The sequence below is a fragment of the Eleginops maclovinus genome, chromosome 9, assembly GCF_036324505.1.
Source record: "Eleginops maclovinus isolate JMC-PN-2008 ecotype Puerto Natales chromosome 9, JC_Emac_rtc_rv5, whole genome shotgun sequence".
Taxonomy (NCBI): Eukaryota; Metazoa; Chordata; class Actinopteri; order Perciformes; family Eleginopidae; genus Eleginops; species Eleginops maclovinus.
In genome coordinates this window covers 11,252,180-11,279,898 of record NC_086357.1, presented here as the reverse complement: position 1 = coordinate 11,279,898, position 27,719 = coordinate 11,252,180, and the positions used below count along the sequence as shown (strand labels likewise).

The 27,719-nt window shown below is 39.8% G+C and overlaps 1 protein-coding gene across 2 annotated transcripts in view; it reads right to left on the bottom strand.

The window, feature by feature from the left end:
* Window positions 1-975: 975 nt before the first annotated feature.
* The window catches only part of atp11b (ATPase phospholipid transporting 11B), a 47,159-nt gene continuing 20,415 nt past the window's right edge, over window positions 976-27,719 (bottom strand). Inside the window, exons 15-30 of one of the 2 annotated variants that reach the window (XM_063891047.1) lie at window positions 27,193-27,261; window positions 26,970-27,043; window positions 26,314-26,417; window positions 25,555-25,736; window positions 23,388-23,591; window positions 22,633-22,786; window positions 22,440-22,542; window positions 22,190-22,335; window positions 21,882-21,941; window positions 21,205-21,332; window positions 20,395-20,533; window positions 17,901-17,966; window positions 17,335-17,438; window positions 16,993-17,158; window positions 10,025-10,182; window positions 976-4,679 (exon numbers count right to left, since the gene is read on the bottom strand). In XM_063891047.1, coding sequence (XP_063747117.1) covers window positions 4,598-4,679; window positions 10,025-10,182; window positions 16,993-17,158; window positions 17,335-17,438; window positions 17,901-17,966; window positions 20,395-20,533; window positions 21,205-21,332; window positions 21,882-21,941; window positions 22,190-22,335; window positions 22,440-22,542; window positions 22,633-22,786; window positions 23,388-23,591; window positions 25,555-25,736; window positions 26,314-26,417; window positions 26,970-27,043; window positions 27,193-27,261 — 1,939 coding nt within the window. In that variant the 3' untranslated portion in view covers window positions 976-4,597. The remainder of the gene's footprint in view (window positions 4,680-10,024; window positions 10,183-16,992; window positions 17,159-17,334; window positions 17,439-17,900; window positions 17,967-20,394; window positions 20,534-21,204; window positions 21,333-21,881; window positions 21,942-22,189; window positions 22,336-22,439; window positions 22,543-22,632; window positions 22,787-23,387; window positions 23,592-25,554; window positions 25,737-26,313; window positions 26,418-26,969; window positions 27,044-27,192; window positions 27,262-27,719) is intronic. The other variant, XM_063891048.1, reaches the window with a different exon arrangement.

Below are 27,719 nucleotides of genomic sequence, written 5' to 3'. Positions count from 1 at the left end.
ATTGACATTTTTATGGTATGAGTACGAGTCATAAAACAAGTGATATGAGATTTGTATGGCATATTATACTATGACATTTTTATTGCAGACCATAATATGACGTCATGCCCTACAGACTACACTTAACATTTTATGGCATACAAAAGTATTATTTTTGTATGACTAATTAACTTACATTTTTAATCATGTACTATTCTACGGCATCTCAGTCAAATTTATGAGATTCTTTTTTATGGGATAATATAGTATCATCTCATGACACAATTGTGGAATACTATACTCTGACTTTTTTCCATAACATAACATTCTATTTACTCCTAAACTATGTAATTTTTTATGATCATTTTGTGGAATACTATAGTATCACTTTTTAATTACATTTTTATGGCACAATATCCTTTGAAATGTAATTAAAATATTTCAAGCATAGTATCGGATGACATTTGTTTTGGTTGTGCTATTCTTAAATATATTTTTGACTTGACTTTGATTTAACTTTTTTTTATTACATACAATACTAAGAAATTCTTTATGAAATCGTATTATCTTTTTAATAAAATACATTTTACATATTTTATGGCATACTATCCTATGAATTTTTATAATAGCATTATATTCAGACTTCATTTGACATACTTCAACATACTGTGAACGGTGAACCGGGTTTTATTACCCTACAACAGACTAAATTCCGGGGTTGGAAGACTGCCCAAAACAACAAAGGCTAGATAAGGTCGGTGGCAAAACGTGCTTGTCCAATTGTCTTTTTCTCTCCCTCTCCCGCTATCTCCCGCTCCGCCGCTCCACACTCTTTCCTGTCTCCTTTTTCCCACCCCCTTTTTCTACCTGACCTATCCGGCTAACTAGGGCAACGTCTTCCCCCCAACAATCCTTCCCCCCTTTGTGAGTCTCTCCCCTGTCAGCACTGCAGGGTCTCTACAATACTATTCAATTAGAACACGCACACCACAGAAGTGTTTCTTAAAAATGTATTTATTTCGTAAATAGAACCGCATCTTCATAAACATCAGCTATAAGACAGATTTACAGACAGAAGGAGGAAGGACACACAGCGACAGATATAAACAGAAGAGGATGGGGCTTCATGAAACCGTCCCGTGCAGCATGGCTGATGAGAGGAGAGAGTAACAATGATCCGTGCTGCCTGAGTCACAAAACGGATCCATTGACATTTTTATGTAGATTCCTCTTTTCAGCTGATTCAATCGTGGAAACCAGTAAACCATTAAAAGTGCACAATCTGAGTTTTCATAGCCTCTCCGGACTGACACTGACATTACCGTACTTGTATTTAGAGCCTTAGTAGGGTTATGTTAACAATATAACCATATAAAGCCAATGTTTTCAGAAGCAGGAGAATTTTGTTTTAGAGAAGATGAACAGCTCTTGATAAGATATCTAATAAAAGCTACAAAGTGCTTCTGATGGATGACATGATGTAATGAAGGCTCGATAAAATATTAAATGACAACTTTTTAATTATGTGGCCGATTAATCCCCTGCTCTCAGAAAAACCCTAGAGGCCTCATGTCCAAACATGGCGTCTCTCTCGTTAAGAAGCCTCGATGACATCAGTGCTTTGACGCTTTGGAGAACCAGGTTGTGCTCGTTACTAATGTCACAATCAATCCTTCAAAAATAAACCATCCTTTTCCTGCATTAACAGAAGCATAGATTTATACCTAGTGCCAATTTCCATATGATATGCAACAACAATAATCTGTACCTGGATATATATATATATATATATGTATTTTAAGACTCAACTCATTTGATTATTATATGCATCTTCAAACTGGGTCTTTTCACAATATGGGGTTTTATTGCTTGGTTTTATTAAAAAACCTCTCCATTCTTTATTTGTAACTTCAAGGTACTGGTGTTCTTTACTTTATACTCTTCTTTTAGGAAGCATATTATTCTAATAACTTATTGTTGGTTATTTGGTATAGCGCTATAGATTTAATTATCATATTTGGAATAACTTCCGTCAGCAGGACAGCACCAGGGGGCATCAGAACTCGTCTTCCCTCACTATTTTGGTTTTCTGTTGGAATCAGGTTATCAACGTCTCTGCTGCATCAAATTAGACCTCGTTTCCGCTTTCTTTTTGAAGAGGAGGGTTTCTGTGTTTAGTATTTTACTCGCATACAAACGTAATGATGGAGGTTAAAGGAACAGGAGCCAAGATAAATCCTGAATTGAATCCCTTATATTAGTTTATCTAAATAAAACATATAGTTCAAACAATACCCAAAATGCAAGTGTAGCCTATTTGAAGTTTCACAAACTAATTTGTGTTATTTCTTAGGAACCATATAATAGTGGTCCTACAAACTAACATTTATGTGTAAAATTGCAGCATAAACATGTATTTGTCTGAATCCAGGCACAGATTACAGGTGTCATGGTTTTATCCAGTTAGATATTTTAATAGCAGATATGAACTGAAAGGTTTACGAAGGAAATAAAGCAGATTTCTGAGGGATGTAACTGAAGGTTTCCAAGTATTGTTTTGCTCTTTCATATCGTTAACACAACTTCCTGTTTATTTCAGAATGACCTTTCAGATCAAACAATAAATAGCTTCTGTTTACATGTCTAAGATCATGTGAGACATTGTGGGAAAGTTGCTGCATTCAGGTCATGCACAGAACACACATTTCATATTGATATGAGAACAAAAACACAGGAGGAAGTAAAATAAAAGAGTACAATAATAATAAATAGACACTTTCATTGTCGGGTGCACCTGTGGAACAGAAAGGATATAACAGGCCCAGGTACGTATCAAACGAAGTGTACCGTATGGAAATAAACTTCAAAGATATTCAATGAGTGACTGACAGAAATAATATTTACTTTTTTTAACAGTAACCGTAGCAACAGAAACATCCTATGACTCTGAGGTGTGTACTGGTCGTGGTTGAAGTCAAGTTTAAAACGGTTGTCTTGAAACATTTCTATATTTCACTTCTGGAGTCACCTTTTTTTTTTGAAGAAAAGCTCAAATCATTCATCAAAGAGAAACCTTTGACCTGCTGGCTACATGAGCCTGGATCCAATAAAGAGCTTACAACAAGGCTACTTACCGTCCTTACTTTACCCGGCATCGAAACACACCAACACACACATTCACACTTCATCAACGTAACAGCAAAAACATGATTTCAATGGTGAGAGATGAGCGATGGTTTGAGAAACTAGACGTTATTTCTGATATGTGACTTGTGCAAACACTCTGCTTTTCTTTTCATCTCTGTAGATGCTGAAACATATTCAGATATATCTATTCCTCTAAAACGTAGAGACATTCTTCTGTCTGGGTCGAGCGGCGGTCTGGAAAAGCATCTCTCCATTAAAGCCGTTTCTGTCTCGCTGAAATAAAAATACTCTGATCAGATACTCAGGTGAAATTTCAAGGCAACTCAACATGGATGATTCTATAAAACCCCATCGAGTTCAGCATTGATCCTCCAAATATTCCCTGAGCATCACAGTCTTTAACACTGAGATGCCTTTGCTAACCGCACTGAGTGAGAAAAAGGGCATTCAAGGGGAACATCTGGAAACACAAACAGGCTCAAAGCGCTTCTATCTGCAGTACCTTTTATAATCGACCTATAATATACCCTCTTGGAAATGTATGGCTTTTTAAACAGACCCTAGCTGGCCTGCTACGATGCAGCGAGCGGGGGGGGGGGGGGGGAAGCAGCACAATAACAACAGTCTTCATAACAACAATGTACACTTCTGTACAATCAGGCACAAAAATAAACACTCTTCTTTCTGAGTCCTTTGGTCTTTGGTTCCACGGTGGAGATTAATCTCCTCGTACAGTATTATTAAGAGATCTGTCCGGATAATAACAGAACCAGCGAGGATATGAAAGCTACACGACATGTGGGAAGCTTTTTTCCCTTTCCATCTGAGGGAGAATTGAAGGTGCAGCGGACCAGCAGCTCAAACAGGAAGTAGATGTGACAGTTTATGAGAGCAACAGGAGCTGCTAGCCCACATCCCCAGTCTGACTATGCAGAGTTCCTGGTGCTACATGGACGATAGTGGTTTCTATAAGCCTCCTCAGTCTTGTGTTGGGTTTATTTAGCATGTCCAAACCAGGATTAAGTCCTTAGCTATTGCCTGATGTTAGCTAGCTAAAGTCCAGATCTCCAGAAAGCTTTTGAATCTACAAGTACGTAAGACTGCTGAGAATGATGAATACATAGCCACATGGTCTGAGATTGAAAGTGGAGATGACTTTCCTTTAAGGTGTTTTCAGATAATGCTACAGGACTCTAACAGCAGCAGGGATCTGATAATGGTTGCAGCTCAAGTACTGAATAATCTTCCAACAGGACAAGCTTCCATCTGACGTCCATCTCCACCTTTCTTTGATTTAGGTATTATAAACTAATTCACGCTGAAGCAGCCTGCTGGACTGAGCCCTTTGGTTGCGTCCACGATACATCCAGCTGAGCTTAAACTGAAGAAGCTTCATGAAATGATTGCAGGGTAAGGGGTTCGCCCCCCCCAGCCCAAGCTCTGCATGCTACAGTCCACCGACACCCGGGACTCAGCAGTGGGTGACCTCGATGGGCGAAAGCGTCAGGATGCTGCGATCATTGGAGCAGAAGTTCTCCGTGTCGCTCCAAGACCTGGAAACAGGCAGCAGTGACTGAGGGTTAGGAGAGTGTGTGTGAGTGTGGGGGGGCAGGACAGTGGGGGCTAACTCACGGACTCCTGAGGGTTTGGGATTATAAACTACACACGCAGGCCGGAGGAAGCAGAGGAGACTGAGGGATGGAGGGGCGGGGGGTTAGTAATGGGTGTGATGGTGTTAGTGAGGAGTCTCTAAAGTCTCGCCTCATTTTCTCACACTCATTAAGGTTTGAGGATAACAACCAGTTTCAGATAATTACATTTAAAGATGTAATTTGTGGAGCGATGTGGGTCCTACAGGAACACATTATTTTTGCCAATGTTACAGACCTGGTTATTTAACGTCAAATAATTCAGTTTTGTCCCGTTGAGCTTTACTCAGTGGTTAGCAGAGGGTTGGAACCAGATTTAGTGTGTTATAGTATAACTTATAAGGTCCATTAGACAATGATAGAATAATAGCTATTTATTTTGATTTTGTCATTCATTTTAAGCTATTATTTCAAATATGAAGAAGCAAAAAAAAAGTATGTTTCATAGGGAGTTTCCCAAAGAAATGTAGGTGAGGTGCAGCATATTTTACAAAAGATCATCTTTTCTTTCTCTGCACACTGTTTTTATATTTCCGTACAAAATATTACCATGAAAATCTACTTTACACTGGTTATGACACCCTACGGTAACTTGGCTTAAGTGTTTACACGCCTCATTATGGAAGTTAATAACTCACATTTTATATTCAAGCTTTTTGCGACTGGGGTTTAATCTTTACTGGGTTGTTATAATCGGTCATGATGTTTAGCATACAATAGAATCCTCACAGTTATAGGAAGTACATAAAAAAAACATTGGACATTGATAAGTTAATAATGCACTGTTCAGTATGAAATTCAAACAGTACAAAGGAACATAGAAAACATCTCAGGTCACTAAAAAAGTAAGATCTGTCTCAAAGTTCAGTTTTCATTAAGTTGTTCAGAGACAATTAATTATCCCTTAGAACTTTTATGTCTCTGATCTAACACCTAAAAATCAGGGTTAAGGTTCATTGCTGCACAGGCTGGGTGCTTCTTAAAACACACATTACATTTGTGGTGGAGGTGAGGTGAGACTTGAGCTACTTATGGACAAAAAAATCAACAAAATCATAAATAGAAATAAAAAATGAAGAAACAACAACATACTTTCCTCACATATCCACTCTTAAGATATACTGGGCTCACATCTGATTCTCTGCACAAATACACACCCATACTGGGAGCTTAGTCTGGTATGTGGGTATCTACTAGAAAAATAGGTATCATACTTTCTCTTGCACAATATTAAACATTTATGCATCTAGTAAAAAAATCTATGATAAAATGTATATTTAGAGACACAACCGAAGCCCAGTCCCTTTCTGTTATTAGCTTAGCAAGCTGGATCTCCTTTGGAAAAGGTCTAACAAAGACGGAACCAGTACACACACTCATCCATTTCTAGAGCGATCAAACCATCAGTGGTCAGGCTGGACGAGAAGAGAAAACCCAACATGAATACATCATGAGAGTCGCAGCTTGCCACTGTACGAATCGTAAAGGTCACGACAAACCCACCGCCAGCGTGCTGACTCACATCAAAGAGGGCCGGGGTGAATGATCAGAGCTTCTCCCCTAAAGCAGCAGAGAGACGCTGCTTCCACAGAGCCTCCACATGGGCAGCTACACCTGATCCCCACATGACTACACGAGGAACGCCTGAAACGCTGAATGGTTCTGTAGCTGAACATATGGCGAGAGGAAGACTGTACCTTGTAAATGTCAGCTGCTTTACGCTAATACATTCTCCTGACCTTTCATTTACCGCCGCTCCGTGAGATGAGGACAACCGTTTTAAAGGCCTGGTGAACAGGGAAACAGGGCCACCGTGGGACTTTAAATAGGCTGATGACTCAAATGGTGCTTTGACTTGAGGCTCTCTCCACGTGCTACATCACCAGCTCTGCTTTTTAGGGCCAGGGCCAACCTAAAACATCTGAGGGCTAAAACCCATCTTTGTTCCCCGGGTTACGGCTGAACAAAGCACAAACAACACTTTTGGAGATAAGCCAAGGGGGAACATGAAGCTGAGAAAAGACAGGCAGATTTTTGACGAAGCTCACGAGGGACGTTAACAGCACATTAATAATTAATCTGGAAGGTCGAAAAACATTATGCAGATCTTAAAGGACAGAAGGACAGACAGAGACACAGAAAGACAGACAGACAGACAGACAGACAGACAGACAGACAGACAGACAGACAGACAGACAGACAGACAGACAGAGAAGACAAGTGCAGGAGGAGTGTGTTACATACAGGTTTACAGAGTATACAAAGTACCAAAGGCAACCGCAGCCCCCATGCAACAAGACAGAGTCTAGGGTATTCTTATTTAGTAGCCAGTAGTGGACAAGACAGGTGGAGTTGTACACTGTCTTTAAACCACAGGAGAAGGTCAACTCCACCCACCTGGAACACCCCTGGGTATCAAACAAGCACACCCCCGAAAGGCCTCTTTTCAGAAGCATATATAAGGCTTCAGGATCCAGTAGAAAAAGACAAATAGTAACAGTAAGTAGCAAAAACAGACTACGTTTCCCAGCAGCCTCTCTGGTTAAGGATCTCCTTGTCTAGGAGAAGCAGATGTCTGCAGAGATGTTAGAAAGCAGCTGAGTTTGTATCCTTAAATATCGTTCCAAATTTCGGTGCATTAAGTTAGAGACGATGAATGGTTGTTGCTATTTTTATAAAATGTCTGGTAAAAAAAAGAAAAAGTAGGATGTTTTCTTTTTGTTGGTTTAGTATGTTTAGTTTTATTGTGGCTATAGGCCTGCTAATGGTATTTAAATGCTTTCAAATTCTTTATTTCAAGTACCTGGATGTTTAAAAGCCTTCCTGTAATTACCAACCGTAAAGCCCTCCTTTGTTTTTTCTACATTCAAAGGTACAGGTAAAATCTGTTGGACATGTCGATGAGAAAGCACTCGTTTATTACCAAAAACATATTTGACTCCTGACGTCCGTTCGTGCTTGACGTCTCTAGCCATGATTCAGCTGTGGCCGGCATTCAGCGCTGCATCAACAGGCCAAGCCAAGCAGCCAGCTTGTAACAGTTTGGCTTCCAATATATTAGAGATATATACATTTTGTATTTCATATGTTTGTAAATATGCTTATTATATGTTCCTTCCAGTCATTAGGTATATTATATAGGACTGGGGGTATATATATTCCCTTTCCCCTATGGCAGTATCCTAGCATTAAGGCCGAATCTGGGCTCGCTTGTCTTTCATTCAATTTCAGTTTAATTTCCTCCAAATCTAGGTGAAAAAGTAGAGGAACGAGGAGAGGGCGATGAAAGAAGGACAGAAAGATGATACCAAGAGAAGGAGATAAAAAGGGATACAATTCAGTCCCAATTTCTCTTTGATTGGTCACTCCCTCACTTTACAGTATAAGCTAAGAACAGCTTTGTACTTGTGATCATCCTTATCCTTCTGGGAGTCCAAATTGACTGCTGTTTGCTCATTTGGAAGAATTCAACTGGCTGTTTCGTGCCAAGGTCAGAAAACAAATCAATCATTCACACAGGAAAAAATTCCTCTAAATTGAATCATGCATTTAGTGGCAATTTGACCCTGGAGCGATGGGAACCGTTTCCTTTCTTTCAGCGAATTGACCCCGACCACGATCGGAATCGATTATTTCGTGGAGCATATCCCACCCATCTCTGTCTGAAGAAGAATGAAAGGTATAAATATTAAAATGTAGGACTCATGTTATGCTCCTGACTGGCTGAGAAAGTTAAAAATCATCAACTCAGAAGATGCTAGTTAATTTGCCACAGAGCGTTATTTAGGGATGATAAAAATTGGTTACAAAGAGATGTTTCAGCCAGTCTTAATTCCATGTCCCTACTATGACACTGATGTATCTCCTGGTCTATACTGAGGCAGACAACCGAACCGCAGACTCTGCAGGTTGCTGTCCAGAAGGGCTGAAGGGAGGAACAGTGCATCCCCCTTTTTTTGACCTGCATGCTATCATTAACCTTAACAAACACAAAGTGATGAACCAACAAACATGCATGCCTCTGTGCGAGGGCCACAGCAAAGGTCTCACACACGAAGAACAAGAATGCTACATCTTCATTACTGATGTGATCAATACCGAGAGTCCCAAGCTGTTTTGGGGAGGATTGATTGCTCAGCAGAAAGGGCCCGATTGGGTCAATTAATCCATGACCTCACCGAGTCTCTGCGTGTCAGACAGAAAGTGACAATAACACTGAAACGGCAGGTCGGGCAGCCGAACTGTGAACTCAGCGCACTTGTCTTTAAAGCTGCGCTCGACAATAACTTTTTATGAACAAAAAAACAAGTTATTGATGTTTTATCATAATTTATCGCAAAGTGGAGCTGCAGCAGAGAAGCACATTATCCGCTCTTACTGAGAGCACCCTTCTTGCCATAAACTGACATCATGTTTCATTACTTTCACCCTTCTTAAGGACAGAAATGTGCACACTCAAATTTGGTGTTTGGATAAGAAACGATTCGACCAGCTAGTCATTATCCGGCCTCACATCATAGGGTGAAGCCCTCTAATGAACAACAACATAAAACAAGCAAGTCAACTTAATAATGGACATACAGACAATGGTGTCATCTGTTAAAGTGCATTAAGGATTAGGCAGTTCTACAAAAATAAACTGGCTAATCAGGCTAATTTGGACACCAAACCTTTGAAGACCAGAAACAAAGGAGGGAGACAGAGAGACACAGTGTATAGATGATTATGGCATAGAGACATGGGCTCACAGCTGCCATGCCCTAATATAGAGGCTAGAGAGACAGTGCATTATGAGTCCTGTTGGACGCATGTTTATGCAGCAAGTCTCCAAATTCGGCTTCTGCCAAACATGGAAAGCTTGGCCTTTGCAAAGTATTCAGTCATTGGCCTGTATGATTTTGGTTACAATGTGAACTGCTATATTTATGATGGTACACTGTGCATCGTTCTGACTGTTCAAATGAAAGTGACTCAAGACACTCCCAACAACGACTTTGATGCTGTCCTTGATGGCTTGATCCACACACTTTTCTCCTGGTTAGGTTGTTGTCCACATCCTAAAACCAGTCTCTTTTAAACCCTGCTCCACCACAGTTGTAAGCCTAACCTGCAACATATCTGAATAAGAAGGACTCACAATAGCCATATTTAGGACTATAAAACGCAGGACTGCAGTCCCACATTTTTGACACCAAGATGTGGTTCATCAGGATTTATTAATCACAGTTTCTGGTTGCAGTCCTCCCCACCTGTTGCTGCGGCTGGATGCGCGGCAATTGTTTGCGCTTTCCTGGCACTGTGCGGTCATTTGCTCCAGGAGGGAGGCCAGGCGGGAACAGCCGCTCTGCCCATGTTGGTAGCAGCACAGGGACTCCACACAGCTGAGGGCCTGGGGGGCTGATAGAGACTGGAAGGGACGAGAAATAGCAGGATAAGGAGAGGGTGAGGTGAGAGGGTGGTGGCATAGGGCAGAAGATAAAAAGCAAAAGAGAAAGAAGGAAGGAGAAAAAAATAAGAAATGAATACTAACACTGTACAGGCTCACTGTCGCATTATGACACATGGGTGATTGATGACATATTACATGCTGCCACAGGAAGAATGATGGGCAGGTAAAGCATGCTACACAAGAGGTGGAAATGTCGCAAATAAACACATAAATCATAAAACCGAAGACAGACAAAAAAAGGTCTTGTATTATAAAGTTGTGTAGTAAAGTAAAATGCTTCAGTCCTCTGAAGTGTTTGGAAAACACATTAAATCTAAGACTTATGTTCTGAAAAGCCTCAGAGCTATCGCATCATATCATTGTGCATTACACGAGAACATTATTCTGATCTTTTTCCTTTTATATACTTGAAAATCAGTGCAAACCTACAACATATGTTGGGTGTTAACGTAGAAGATAAATTACACATCAAAGAAACTTCTCACTGAATAAATTATGAATCAGTATTGCAGTGATGCATTGGTAGACAAAGTTGAATGAAGTTGCTGCCTGGAAACCTGCAGGGTCAGGCTGCTCTGTTCACCTGAGTCAGCACCCGAGAGAGAGTGATGAGAGGAGAGAAAAAGTGAAGAGCAGAGAGTGTGAAGTTACACTCGTGAAGTTTGCATCCTGTACGCTCCTCTTCTACAACCTCATACTAACTTTAGTGACCTACTTGGTTCCGTAAATCAGATCTAGTTAAATGCTTAGAAAGAAAACATTATGTGGAGGTATTGTGAAAATGTGCGAAGGTAGAATTTCTGATCTTCAGGACATATTTGATCATTTAGCTATACACTTAGTATTTAGCTAGGAGCTAGTGTCTAAATAGTCCTGTTTGGAGCCGAGTGCCTCGTGTATTCCACTGTGTTTTAAATTGTTGCAACTCTCTGCAGCAGAAATTGAAGAAGGTGTTGGCATCGAACCAAGCATCTAGCAAAACACAAACAGGATGATGTGATTTATTCTGGCAAGGTCAGGTGCCCCCTGGATAATTAATGTAGGTTTTTTTTTTCCATCTGAACATATCGTTTTTCCTCCTTCTGAGAAACGGCAAACAGATTTGTTCCTATATATGAAGTATTAGTATGGGGGGGTTAGATGGTTGAGCGAATTTATAGTGAAGCATGCCAACAGCATTCTGTCTCTTTAAACTCTGATCCCAGATCTGATCAGCTATAGTGAATTGTGAATTGAGGACTCAATAGTGAAGGATGGTGACAATCATGGTTGGGTGAGGATGAGGTCATTCATGGAAGGGTATGTGTGGGAGAGGACAGGTCCATTCATACAGGAAGTGACACTGACGGAGACATACAGGAACAGTATTTTTGACATATGAAATAAAGGGCAGTGCAGGGGCAGCTGTGGCATACAGCTATGGGGGAATGACTGGAGGTGCAGGTTGTTTTAACCAAATATAAGGACATATGTGGTTGACTGCAGTCATTTCGGGTTGCATAGGGTCGGTTGGTCCTCAGGTGAAGCCATAATGCTCGGATAGTGACAGGGGGACGATGGTAGTGAAGTATGGTACTACCTAGGGGAGCAGGGGTCTGGGCCGGGGGCAGCAGGGGGAGGATAAGCAGCTAGCAGGTGCCAATTGTCCTCCCCTGGGCTCCGCTGGGCTTTAACAGGGTCATATTCTGGGCTGACTGAACCCTCACCGTCTTCCATCTGAAGGACACAAGATGCTTACAGTGAGCCCCGCTGGCAGGTCAAACAGCAGGTAGAGTGTTGGTAGGTCAGACACAGACACAGCAACATCACCAGTAAAGAAAGCCTGTTACCTAACCATCAAACTGCAATAGTATCCACAGTTCATTTGGTCCCATATTCAGGAATGATTCAGGTGAAGTAATGGGATAATAGATAGCTTCCATAGGGCTGCGACTAATGACTTTTAGATTATCAATTCATCTGTCAAACTTTTTCTCAATTAATCGTTTAGTGTGTAAAATATCCAAAAATTGTATAAATCTCCAGTTCAATATCACAAAGTGAAAGTCTTTAAATGTCTTGCTGTCAGTTTAAAACCAAACGACATCAGTTAAATATGATATAACACATGGAAAAGCAGACAATATCCATATTTTAGAAGAAAAATCAACTAATAATTTATCCAAATGGTGATTTTTGTGTCTTTCTAAAAAATAAGTCAAATAATTTCATGCAGCTAGTTTCAAATGCAGTAATGTGCATCTTTTTTATTATTTTGAAAACCTGAAAAAGAAAAACAAGTACACATTCTGAGAAGGCACTAGCATGGAAAAATACCATGTGATTATTAGAGTTTTATTTTTAAAAGTGATTTTCATTTGGGCAATATAGGAAATTATTTCATACCATTGGTGAGTGTTTTACTTTGTATTATTTAGCTTTGTAAAACTATTAAGTTAATAGGAGACTAAATAACTGTGGATACATATGTACTTCATTGCTGCTCATTTACCAACCAGCAGATTGAATTGTCAGTTAGTAAGCAGGAGTCAGTCAGCGAGTCAGTCCTCTACAGTGAGCTCTAACACACTTACAGTATATATAGACCAAATCAATGCTGGTCCTGTTGTTAAAGCCCTTCACAAGTGACCTCTCCAACTATGTCAAGCAAAAGAGTTGAGAGCAAATGTTTTGCCTTACAAGGCAAATAAGAACCGCTGCTTCCTGTGGTTTGAAACGAGACACCAATGAGTATCCCGGGTCTTATTCCCCTGATACAGACCTGGACCTCAACCTAATTGTCACTGTGGGGTTATCATAAATCACTGCTGGAGAAAAGGTCTTTCAGAAGATGTGAGTGGATGGGATGAAGTCACTGGAGGAGGGCTTTAACTCTCACAAAAGCAGAGACGTGTGAACACAGAAAGAAGCTGCAGGCGTGAGAAAGATGTCTCGGAGGAAACGCATTCTTCGAGTGGAGATAAGAGCAAATCTATTAGCATCCAAACCAATTAACCTGCTGCTGAATCTATCAGAGCTACAGAGAAGGCAAACACAGGAAAAACCCAGGAGAGCCCTCAGGGTTTTACTGAGATTACCCCTTTCTGATCTAATTAAGAAAAAAAAAAAGACTCTGATAGATACTGGGACTATTGCAACAGAGCTGGATAAAGCGCTCTGTACAGACCATACACATAAATACATGCTTTGATTTTGAACCCAGAAAGAGCATCTTGTGTAGTTCTACCAATTCAAGAAATAAATTGAGGAAATGGGATCTCTTATGCATAATGTGCTCTGTGCCCTCCCTTCCCATAGGGCACTTATGATCAGTGAGTCTGCAGTTTGTTTCTGCTCACTGACTTTGGAACGGCATGGCTTATATTTGGTGTGACTGGGAATATACACTCATTTGCCAGTGTTTCAGATTCACCTCTCAAACTATTGCAAGGATTGATCAGAGGGCTGATGTCTTCAGGACTGCATCCTTTTCCAATGTTTGACACTCAATGTTTTCACAACTGGGCTACTATTTTGTAGCATTCTCAAGCAAGTGCTTCAAAACCATCAGTGGTAACATGCCACAGCTGTAAGACCAAAGAAATGCATGCCAAAAACAAATAAATAAACCTCGTCAATGAATAATCAATACTAGGACTGCAAATTGGGTTATTTTTCAGTGTCAGCAAGTTCGCAGATTGTTGTCTACATCAAATGCTTGACCTGTATAGTATCAGAAAAGCCACTATTTCATGTTTGTTTCATCCCACCAGCAGTCTAAAAGCCCATTGCTTGATAACACCAACTTTATAAACACACTTTGTATTTCTTATATCAAGACGGTGTTGTCCAATATCAAGATTCTGTTGGGGCTTTTCTCCTTACCAAAGAGAGCTAACCCTATTGTAAGCATTTCCCTTGCAATCGGTCCTGATGATACATGCTATGACAGCACAAGCTCTTCGAGTCATGAGTCTCAAACGGTTGTGATAATAACACAGCAGTTTATCACGCTTGTAATAGGAAAGCATCATGCTGCTCAGACCAGTCCAAGGGTCTGTCATGCAGCTGAAGTGGGGGGTCAGTTTTGTGCTGTGGTTCTGCAGGAAACATGCAGGTGGGCTGAATTCTGTGGTGAGAAGGCTGTATCAAGTGGGAACCCGTGGTCCAGGTGGTTTTTCACTCTGTCAAACCATGCTGTAGATTAAAGCGAAGGTGTGATGGGCTGCACCATGCGACTCTAGGATATGTAACTGTGTGCCACATCATACTGTGCTTGTATGACACGACCAGGAGCTCATGATCAGCTTTGAAAACAGACTATTGCAGATGCAGGGAGGCACTCTCTAAATAGTCCCTGTACAACAACATTGCTATTACACTTTATCAGGTGCTGGTGGGGGAGTAAAACTCAAGGCAATTACATCATTCATTCCCTCTCTCATTCATCTGTTTGCTCATGCAGTATGGGTGGAATGACAGGGACCATGCTTTGATGGGTAGGAGGGGAGGGGGATGCCTCAGAACACATTCTTTTCATCAGCCTTTTACTAAAAGGTAACACATGCAGCAGCTGAAATGCTTTATGTCACATGTTTTGGCATTATATCCTAGCCCAGAAAGCCTCTAAATATATTCATACCCCCTCATCATCCTAGTGATGGAGAATGCTGATTGGCCTGTTCAGAGCATGCAGTCACAGATATAACAGAAAAAGCAACTGTTCCAACATGAAGCACACGTCTCTGCAGTCCGTGTACTGCTTTAGAAACAGGTCCAATGGGACTAAACAAGTCCTGACCTGGGTGTAAGAACATTTCCGATTGAAGTGAATGATCATAAGCAGGAGTGCTCGTTACATAAAGTAATGTTTCATATTTCACTTTGTGTGCTGCGAGTGTCGTTCTCCTTCTGAGAATACATTTGTACTGTATTTTTGAATCAAATGTTGCATCAATAATATAAGGTTTCAGAAATGTTAAGACTTATCCTACATACTTTCAAAATTGAAGGTAACTCAACAACAATAAAAAAAATGCTTTTGATGTCCTTGTTTTTTTAAACAGTGATCTAAAAACATTATCCTTCTGATTTTATTAACTAAAACAGCTTAATGTTAGTAAAACTTTAGCAAAATGTTGAAAATAACAGGCCCTGTGGTAGTTTCAAATACTTGCAAATTGAATATATTCAAACTAATGGGATATCTAATTCAGAAAGGGCAGCATCTCTGCAGAGAAAAGGGACACACCACTAATGCTGATTATTAACAAATATACAGTGGCATCTCCAAAAATTTCTCATATAGAAACACTGCTTCTGAAAAAAGCACTCCTGGTTTTATTTGAATTGATTTCTGGAAGTATTTTAAGCCCAGGTCGGAATCAGTCTTGTGTCCTCTACCTAATTCTGCCCAGCTGGCTCTTGGCTCTGGAGAGCGGCTGCAGAGCGATGAAGTCATCACCTATCGCCACACAGTTGGAATACATCTACACCGGGAGCACACACAGAGAGGATAGGAGGAAGAACACACACAGACACAGAGAGAGGTTAGAGATCAAGGTCTCATACACACATTTAAACACCCAGTTTAGAGCGTACCACTCAGAATCACACACACACGCATACATACAGAGACAAAACAGGACAAAGGTTAGAGCGGAAACACCACAGGATTGGAATAGGCAGTTCTGAGAAACAAGAGAGGAGTTTGGAAAGGAGGAGGGATAATATAAAACATAAACAGTCTCAAGCTCGACAAGTCAATACCAGCATGGGACTGCTGAGAGGTGACCATGCACGCTGTGTGTTTGAGGATGTGTGTGTATTGGATTAAAGTCATGCGGTGTGTATTCATGTGCAACCAAACACCATGCTGTTCCTGTAAAGAAATGGGTAACTCATGACCACTGAGGCTGAGAAAATATGAACTGTTGGAACAAAGTGACAGGGAAAATACTTCCTCTTTAGAATCTGAGCTACCTTGACATTTTACTTTATGTTCCCCCTCTCAGGCTCGCGTCACATTATAGGAAATATAATTTCAGTTTTTTGTGATACAGGTAGGAGGGAGTATTAAATCTAACACTGCAAACAGGACGAGACAGTTTAACTACTGCAACGGTTCTTCCTGTCCTGTGCCATTTCATTACTTTTAATGAGTTTTACTTTTGAGCATGTGCAGCGAAAATAAAAAGCCCATAACTACAGATAGAAAAAAATAGTATAATTATCTTACTACTATGGGATTGAGCTGGACAGTCTCAAATTGTTCCCATTGATTCAAATGAATAATCTCATTATTTGGCCTGACTAAAAGCTCATCTTGGCTTTGGTCACTTAACCACATTAAGCTAAAACAATGCAAGTTTGTAAAGGTAGGATACCTACACACTAAAATATCCAAAACTGAACTTGTAATGAGAGAAGAGATAAACAAAGACAACATCTGCCATTCCCAGAGCCGGAGTAGACACAGGAGAAATGTGTTCAAGAAGTTTCCTTAGAAAGCGTTTAAACAGAACTGCTGTGACTACGAGTGACTAATGTGCTCCTTGGAGTCAGGCCAGCTGGGTGCAGGGTGTGTGAAACACTGGGAAACCTCTAAGGATATAAACCGATAAATGCAGGAAGAGCCTCTCTAATTTGCTGCCAATTAAAAAGGGAACCTTTCCTCTGTACCAAGTATAATCCACTTTAAAAGATTGGCTGGACTTCTTTACAAAGGTTCCCAGACAACAACCTTTAAATGTCCTCTTTTTCACTTCCTGCCCCTCCTCCCTTGTTTACCTGACTCTTCTGTGTGCTGGTGGGCTGCAGATGTCTGTAGAAGACCTTCTTCACCACATCAGGGAAGAGGCAAGTTATGACGATGATGATGATGGCGAACCAGGCCGAGCCGCTGGACAGAAGCTGCACGAATACAAAGTACATGTCCTGCGTGTGGAGGAAGGGCCTGGAGGGAGATGAGGGGACACAATGGTTACATTGTGCAGAAAAAAAGGTGGAAACTAACTTTTTTACACACAGTAGATTGAGCAGAGACCCTTTAAAAACAAAGCATTTTCTTCAGTGAAATGACATCTTCTATTTAAGAAAGAAAAACATAGACTTTGTAAGAACTGTTCTTACCAGATGATGCCTCCATAAAAGAGGGAGAAGATGAAGTAGAAGGCAATCGAACCCCACGTCACAAAATGGTTCATCCACGTCCAGAAATGTGTCTCTAAAGCAAGCTGTTATTACACACAAACACATATAGGAGGGGGAAGAAATTAAAAAAAATGTGTAAAACACTGACACAGGGACAGTTAAGGCATCAATAAACCACAGCAAACTGTCTGCAGTAAAAAAGACCTTGACCCTGACCTGTGACAAATCATTTCCTGTTAATGGCCACTGGCATCATCGTAATACTTCATAACACACTGTAGTTCATTCACTGTGGCAACACAAGCGATTCCATATGGACCCAAACATGCTACGCACGCCTCAGTTAACCCCCACAGTGACTAGCCATACTTATATTACACAGTCATAATACAACTAAAATATCATGAATATTTACAGTTGAAAAAAGTATGTAACTATAGTAATGTTATGAAAATTAAGTAAAATCATACAGTGATTTTTAAATTAAAACTAAACAAATCCAAAGTGAAAAACGCAGAGTGAGCATAACATTGGGTTTTATTTACCTTTAATGTGACGGTGATGACCATGACCGTAAAGACCAACGTTCCAAATGTCCAGTTTCCAAACATCTATAAAACAAACACTAAAATGTAAATGAAACTGTCAACAGGATTACACTTTGGTGATAGAACCGAGAAATACTGGCTATCTTTACATGCATGGACCCAGTTAATAACAACATTACAATATGCATGGTCGACCTGTTATATGCCATATTTATACTTTAAAATGTCTTCTTCCTGTTGTCAAGAATATACAAATAAACATAATGTTACTCCTTTTCACCTCAGCACCTATTAAATAACTATGGTCGCTAATCAAATATAGAAATATTACATTTTGGCAGCATTTCACTGCAATGAATCCCAGTGTCTGTATTTGACATTAACTGCTTATTTCACTTGGATAGAAATATCAAATCAAGCCAAACCACTACCTTGATAACACTGGGAGTCAGAACAGGTGAGGCAGCAGGCAATGTTGTGCTTTGATTGTGGAATAGAAGAACTCAGTCTCAGTTAAAAGCTGAGCGGTTTTATGATGCCTTCAATAAAGGTCTTGGACTCCTACCATGTCACTCCTGCCACTAGCTCCACCACCTGCTGTGAGAACCACTTAACTTGTAGTGTGAGAGCTGCGGGGGGGCATTGTTTGTCGCCAGGCATTTCAGGACCCTGCTGGAGTCTGAACACTCAAAAGTAATAGTGAGAGGAATAAGGTGCAGCCACACAAAGACAATGAACGACCCCTTACAGGAATATTGTTCTAGTTCATTATATCTCAATAACAAAAACATGCAAAGTGTTAACAAAAGCCCTTAAACTCTGCTCTGTGGAACACATTTTTTAATAACATAACTTCTTCGTATAATCTATTTACATGGGCTTTTTTACTGTAACCATCACCAGCTGTTAATTCATGAGTGACAGCACTGGTAACACTTTTGATCAACTTTGCACCTTGTCCAAATTTGTAATAATCAAGTACCAAAATAACCCTCGTTATTAAACCATAAACATGTTTTTGTATGCACATTATCTCATCTGTTTGCCTATGTAAGGGCAACCTGTACTGTAAAAAAATCTAATCTGCACTGTTTGTACACATGACTTTGACCTGGACTCTATATTACAAAATCGGAACTCAAATATGTATATTTGTTAATTCAACTGATCAGCGTTTTACCTTGTTGTGATATATTGTTTTAACAGTTACTTATATATTGTTATTTTTAATTGTATTATCCTCGTTTGGATCTGTAACGTCCTTTTTTCAATCTCCCTCTGTTGCTGCTTTAACTCCTGAATATCCCCATGGGGATTAAAAAGGTTCATCTTATCTTGCACGATAGCTGCCCACTGCTCCTAGCACTAGGATGGGTTAAATGCAGAGGACACATTTCACTGTGTGTGCTCTGCTGTGTGCATGTATGTGACTAATAAAGAGGGTTTCATCCTCCGATTCTATCTATCTTGTGTTATGACACAATTCTAGGATATATTAATATATAAGCAAATCGAAGCCTGTGTTCTGTATGTTTAGAGGCAATGATACATCTACGTGTGGATTTCTTTTATTGTGTGTAAATGTAGTTGTCTATACAGTAGTAGTAGTTTTTTTTAAGTAAACGTTTAAATTAATGCAACAGATGGTTACTTAAACTATATTTTAAGCCAAAGACAAAGGGAGAAATCCAAACTGATAGCGTTGTACCAGAACCTTCAGGGTTCAATTAGCCACTGCAAGTTTTGTAACTTCCATCATACTGCTCATTTGAACGTTTAAAACAAAGTATAGGTATGAAAAATCATACATTTCTACATCAGCATTAGCAAGACATAAATATGTTTAGGAATCGTGCTGATAGTCCTCTCATTACCCCCCCAAGGAGACATGCATTCAACTGTAGAGCAGACTCTTACCAGCTGCCTGTTAGCTCGCAAGATCTGAAGACATGCACAGCGTGAAGGTAGAAGGAAAAAAGAGAAATCAAAATAAGATAGAAGAAAAAGACAAGCGAGTGAGAGCTAAAGGGGTGAGTGCTTTCTGAAATACCAAACTTTAGACAGAGAGAGACAGACAGCAAAGGAAAATGTAGGGAAACAGATTTAGAGATGAAAAAGACACACCGAAGATATGAAAAGAAGACATGGTGAAATTAGTACATTTACTGACATACATGCTAGCACAGATATAGAGACAAAGTGTACAAGGTGGTTCAAAGAAAAGACAGAATGAAGAAGAGACAGATGAGTAAAAGCCAGATTAAGAGAAGGAGTGAGTGAAGAAATACCAGCAGGAACCAGCCCCATCAATAACAACAACTCATCATAACATGCACACACACTTCTTTCTAATCTACCAATCATTTCCTACAGCAACCATTTTCTGATGAGGTGAGCAGGACAATTAGTACTCTAGGGATTTGACTATACACCTTTAAACACACAGACAACAATCATACACAGAGACACACGCACACACAGTCTAGATCACCTGTCCATTGCCCATAAGCGTGGTGTCCTCTCCCATCAGTATGTAAGATCCGAAAAAGAAGATGAAGGCATGACAGAAGCCCAACAGAGTCCAGTACAGGAACGTCCGGAAAGACAGCAGGGAGTTCTTGCTGATGTCCCTGTAGGATACAGACATTGTTGTTGTTTTTTACATACCACACTGTTATGTTTCACTGTGCTGTAGGAAGTTTTGTTTCGGAGTGATATTAGAATTTTTTTTATTATCAAACTAGGCCCGAGCAAGCGACCTGATCCTGGTTCGTGGGCGTGATATAGTATTAATCTTCTTCTGGGAATAATGCTGTGACTGATTTGTTGTCATAATTGCTTAGCAACATGGTCACCGCGGAAGACTCCCACCAACATGATGCAAGTTACAAATTCAAAGTAAAAAAGATAAATGGATAAAAAACTGAGAGAAAAAGAAAACGTTTAAGATTAACTTCAAAACACATGAGATAAGTGACATGCTAGGCTATGAAACGAGGTCAATGACCTAGAACAAAATTGCTCATATCAGGCCTTGACATATTTTATTGTGCAAATATGCAGACGGGCACAAAAGCATACTATTCTGTGCTTGATCTTACCAAAAGGTAAACAGATGTATGTTAGCAATCTGTGTTAAACAATAGCACATTGTGAATGTAGATGATGTACAACAAAATAATGTACTATATATATTTTTTATTCATTTATGTCAGTTATACATATATTCATTATATATGTAAGCGACCCTCAAACAGTTATTGCTTATGTATAATATTCCCCAGATAACATGTGAACTTACCTGTACAGGCCAGGTTTATTCTGCAGTACGTGTGGATGGACCAGCTGTTCAAACAGGCTGTACACCAGGATGGGAAGCGAGGTGAAGCAGATGTTGTACAGTGTCAGATAAACACTGTCATACAGAGTCTGGGACGGAAAAGAGACAGCATTTCACTTAACACCTACAAATTAGACCAAACTTAAGCAAACAGGTAATCTTACATAACTAAAAAAAAAAAAACAGCCTTATCCGATTTGAAAACACAGCCAAAAGAATGGTTGTAATTTGTTAGTGTCTCGGACAGGATCAATTACCTTAATAGCAGACAGAATTTGTATCTTTAGATTAAATCCAATAATAGTTTAATAAATCATTTAACTCAAATTCTAAAGCTATGTGGTGAAGACTGTGAATGGAGAATGAAGAGTTTAAATGCAAAATGGAAGATCCACTGTTTAAATAATACAGCAATTTTCACAGGCTTCAAGAATTACATTTAAATCTCAATGTTCTGGCTCTTTGGGCATTTTAATTTTGAAATTAAAAACATAAATCAAACTCTCACTTCGAGGGAGGTTTTAAAAAAAATGTATGTATAGTAAAAATACATTCTCAGAAGCCAAGGGCATTAAAACCATAAACAATTCTATAATGACATATCAAATATTGGACAGTGTAGAGATAAAGAGACTTACTTGTTGTGAAAACAGACAGAAGAACTGGTATAAAAACTGGGGAGTGATAAAACACACGTTCTGGAAAATAAAGAGTGAAAAACAAAACATTAAAAACATTGCAATGAAAGGACACATGGCCGAACACTGGGCCGTTTTGAGCTCCTACAGGCTTATTCAGCTCAAGGAATGCATTTAAATTAAGACATGAAGTTGTGCGAGTCCAGTTCTATGCACTTATAATTTAAAAGGCACTTTTTAAAACTATTACAAGCCACAGAGTGATTATCACTAAATTAAAAATATGCAGATGAGTCGAAGTAACTCACCTTGTAGAAAAAGTACTGTACAAGCGTAGCTATTCGAATGTAGTAGAAGTGACCGTGGACCAGCAGAAGTTTAGCCAGGAACTTAAACCTGGCGATTGCATAGTCACTGTTTCTCACGGCCTGACGACCCTCCTTCCCCATGATACCTGCAGACACACACACACAGACACACACACACACACACATTGAAGGATACACTGGACAACATTTCAGAGTTAGAGAGCATATTGTTTTTGAGGGGACTGTTTACCTATGCCCACATGAGCTTCCTGTATCATACTGACATCATTGGCTCCGTCCCCGATAGCTAAGGTGATTGGTTTCTCTGGGGAGGTTTTAAATAGACGCACCACCTGGACAGAGCAGCATTTCATTGACATCTGAACATGAGGTTAAAGTATTTTGGTGCGTGTGGGTGTCTGTTTATGGAAGAGGACTGCTACCTTTGCTTTCTGCAGCGGGGCCATGCGGCAGCACAGCACAGCTGAACAGTTTCTACACACTTCCATAAAGAGCTTTTCGTGTTCCCTCAGTGCTAAAGACAGGCTGGCCCCGTCCACGACTAACCCGTGCTGTATGACATGGTCTTCCTTTATCCTGGAAGAAATCAAGAGAGGAAGTTTAAGAAAACAATACGAGAAGTTATGGCTAAGGAGAGCAATGGAAAGAACTACTACATCTATCAAATGCTGTATTAGACTTACTTTATGTTTTGTTTTCTACGGATTTATCAGAAAAACAAATCCTATTTTTATATAGAGGGTCTGTGTTTCAAATATTTAGCACTAAGAAGCACTTGTGAGTTTTTGTTGATACAAAGTAGGTTGTAGCACCCAAATATGGTATTTAAATATTTACGTCCAGTTTTCAGTTGGGACACAAGCATAAAAACAAACAGCACTTTAATCACTGTAGCAATTGCTCCCCTTGACTTTTATTAGAGCAACAAAGCAGGCCAGCCTCCTGCAGAAGCATTTCCAAAAAATGGCATCTTGAAAATTCAGTTTTCTCATATTTTTTTGTAAATAATAAAAACGAGAGAACCCGACAGTTAAACCCTGATGCAGACAATAACAACAGGACATTAATTAAATGAAAGTCATGCAATAAAAGATAACTCCAACGTAATTGGAATAAGTTGCATTTTACGATCTACTGTGTATATTTTATATTAAAAAATGTAACCACGAACACACACCTCCTGTCCAGTCTGCGGAGCTGCTCAGCACACTCGTTATCAGAGCGCTGCTGCAGGAGTTCCAGGATGTTCATGGTTCTGTGGAAGTGTCCGCAGGACAGACTGACGCTGACCGCCGTCTCATGTTTGTCACCTGTCAGCACCCATACTTTGATCCCTGCCAGACGCAGAGCCTCAATGGTCTCCTGGACTTTGTCTTGGAGTCTGATACAGATAAGAATCACCAATAAATAAACCATGTACTTATGTTGTATGTGCTGTTTATGCACAACTTTCAGTGATCCCTTTGTATAATAACAATCAATCTTCAGGTGACATGTTTATTTCAGAGCTGTGGTGGGTGAGGCCAGCATTAAAACCTGGTGATTTACTGCTGTCGTCGTTATGTAGTCAAGCCACAGAGGCTTGTAAGTTAGCTAAAGTGGCCATGGTTCACTACTCCTATTTTAGGATTGGCAGGAAGCTCTTTTAATCATACACAGACACAAAGTCTGGAAATATCTAAAACCAGCTTCGAAACAAATAAGATCAAATCTAATGCAATATGCTTGGATAAATAGGTAGTCCTAGTTTAAACAGACTTATTCAAGAGCAACAGTGAGGGAGGGTTGAGACTTGCTCTAAATTTAAGAAGCATTTATTTAAAAAAGGATATTTATCCTATTTCTAACCACATTTATTATTCCTGAAGAGGTTAAAATCTATGATAATATGACCATGCCTATCAGCGTTATTAGGCTCAAGAGGGGAATTCTAGTATCGCCGTCCATAATAGAGAAGATCCTTTGATTGTGACCATGTGTGCCTGAGGAGGAATTCATTACGGATACAGAAACAGAGCAGCGGAGATAAACGGAGAGGGAAGAAGGAGAAAGGCTTATGCGAGGAGCAGATGGTGAGCTGATGCAAACACAAATCAACATTCATTCCAGAGAGGCTCAGTGGGGTGATGCTTCTTTCTCCCCGATGACTATACAGTACATTGTTTGTTGAAGATTCTCCTGCTCTTTTTTGTTTATCTGTCTGTTTATAGCAACATGTTTCTTACTGTTTTTACGATCTGCTCTGATGTCAAACTCAATCTCAGTTTATTTTCCTGGAACATAACAATCTAAATCTAAAAATAAACCTCAAGACAATTCCCGTCTTTGAGTGAAAAAAATGACATTTCCTAGCTACACAACATATCACAAGACTAATGATGTTTATAAATTACGTTCTTGCAGGCAGGTTTCCCATGTTCCCCTTCTTTGTTTAGTGTTTATGCATGCTACGTTTTGCTTTGAAGCACTTAGCCCTAAGTGCAGCTTAGGCGGATGAGAATGTAATAGTTTTGCAGGTTTGATGAAAACCAAATTTAATTTTACCGGCACAATTTTAATGGATTACCAAAGTTATTTTGAGTTACCTTCTGGCTATTTCTTCTTGACCATCTGTACCAGATTTAAAGGCAGTCAATTCTACGAATCATGTAAATAAAAAGCATAAACCTGCAGTTGACTTTGTTAGCAAAAAATGAGGAGATAATCAGAGTCATTGGGCTAGACCTTTGGGTATCATTCACAAATATATGACTTTCACGCCAAATAAATGTGGAGATATTTCACTTCCAAACAAAGTGAAGGACCGACCAACCTTCAGACAGACATCATCATTTATACAGCAATCCTGCTAACATCTACAGCTAAATTACACAGATTTTTAAAAAGCTAACCATGTGGCAATAAAACATTTTTTTTATATAAACAGTAATATAGGTTATCTGCTCACTGCCGGGGGCATAACCTGATTAAAAAATGTACATGTTACAACATTTTTCTGAATGTTGGTTATCATTGTAGTTGGGTAGATTGAGTTTACAGGTTAGTGGCTTACAATGCCTTTAGCCAAACTGTTCTCAAAGGTCGGCAAATATTGATTCAACAGTCTTCCTCTTCCTCTGTATGCACATGTTAGTGTACACTGTAAATACACAACTATATTAGGGTAGAGCAAATAGGGTAACCGAAATCCAATACTTTTAACAAACTAACATTTTGCTGCTGCTTTTTCTTTGAAATGTAAAGATGTTTATGTGAAGTAAAAGACGTCATATGCGTAAGAGGGATGTTTAAACAAAAAAAGGGGCAGCATCAATACATTTAAATGCATTTGTTAATCTTCATACTTGTCCTCAACCCCCGTTGCTCCAAGGAGCTGCAGGTCTCTCTCGATGAAGCTGAAGGCCTCCTGCAGCCGCTCCTCCCTCTGCTGCAGCGCGGTGCGGGCTGCGTTCAGATGCCTGTCCACATCAATGTACTCCTCCGGGCTGAAGTGACGACATGCTACAACCAAGGTCCGCAGACCTTTCTGCAGTGGGAGGAGGAAGGTGGGCGTCAGACAGAATATAAGAAATGTAAAAAGAAAAACTGAACAGAACAGAATATAAGACGGGAAGAGACAGCTTTGCATAGTGGAAATCGTGAGTAAGTTAAGAAGATGTGTGAAGGAGAATTAGAAAGGAAAGAGAGCAGAAAAAAGGCAGAGAGAATGAACAGCAAACAAATCATAAAAGCTTGGCTTTAAATCACAGAACCAGCCTGAGGGGAAGACGTCACAAATCAACCCAGTCCAGAACCCCCGTCTCCTGGGTACTGAAGTCCGAAGACATGATGTGGGAGCCAGATATGTGTGTGTGTACAGTATGTGTGTGTTTGGCCCTGTTGTGGTGTAGAATTTACAGTCTAATAGGAGCACAGCCAAAGGTAATCACTTCAGTGCCTAGAAATGCCAGGCCTGCGTACATAAAGAACACGCATTTCTGATTATATGGATCAGGAGGCAGACCCACGGGCCTTCACCCTCTTAAACAGATGTGTAATACAGCCAGGAGAGTGAAAGCTGCTGGAGAGCCTGAGACAACACATTTTAAACTAGAAATTCTCACCAAAGCAAACTCATCGACGTGTAGTCTCGTCTTTTCTATCTCGCCAGTGGTGGTGAAAGGCAAGATGGCCGACTCTGCGCCCTTGGTGAACAGCACTTTGCCTCCTTTAAAGTCGAAACAGCAAGAAGAAAGCTTGGTAGGTTAACACAGAAACATAATGAGAATAAACATAATGAAAATACCATAAATGCAATAAAAAACTTAAGTTTGTATAAAAATTAAATCATGAAAAGTGTTTGAATAAACTCTCCACAAAAAGGCTATTTAATGTGTTTATAATTGCAGTTTTTACTTGTTTAAGCAGCATTTATAGTTTGTGTTTTATTTAATGTTTCATCTCCAATCTCAATAAATCTGTCAATCGTTCACTGTTGATGCAGTCAATATATACAGCTCTGGAAAAAAATTAAGAGACCACTCGAACTGTTTCTTAAATCTTTGTCTCTACATGTATGGCAGCCATTCATGTCTCTGTTGAATTCCAACACAGAGAAATGTTGTCAGTATTTTATAGAATACAATAAAATAAAAAATAATTTAACTCAAAGACATACCTATAAATACTAAGACAAGAGAAAATGATAATGCTGTGGTCTCTTAATTTTTTCCTCGGCTGTAATTAATAATGCGTAAATACTGTGTTCAGATGGAGTTACCTGAGGGAGTCTGCAGTATGACGCTCATCCTCCTGCGGTTAGCGTCAAACTCTAACACATGGAGCAGTTTGTACCTGAAGGAGCACAGATAGACACTTGGGTTAACCTCTCTTTGGACTCGCAGGAAGAGACAGGTTCTTTTTCACAGTCAGACCCTTTTTTGTGTCTAAAAATAGATGTGCATGGTTATTTGTTGTTCAAAGTATGAGGAAGTTAGACGTACTTTTCTGACTTGCCAAATGTTTTGATCTCCTTGATCTCTCCACTGCAGCGAGTGAATGCCACTCCCAACCTGAGGAAATAACAGATAGCAGGTAAAGTTACATTCTCTGGAGAATGGGCTTGACCTTTGAGCTTTAAAAACGGGGTCTTTATAAGAAAATAATGTCACTTCTAGATGGAGCAGTCTCAGTCGACTCAGGACTCTATTTCAGCGATACGTGCAAAGAGGGAGATCTTGAGTGCACAGCCTCTAGGTTCACCTGCTATTTTGGCTTATGCACTTGTAGCATGGCAAAGTGCCTAAGGATGGGGTCGTACACTCAACATGTCACAGCACTAATCTCATTGTTTAGGAATTGGCCAATCACAACAACAAGTAACAACAACACCAGAATAAACTCCAAAGATATGTAATACCAGTATGTTTTCAGTAATCTAACCAACTGTGACTCATTTGAAATAAATGGCGTTGTAACAAGTGTATATTTGCGGGGGGAAATGTAGATTATGCTTCAAACGGTGTCTGCT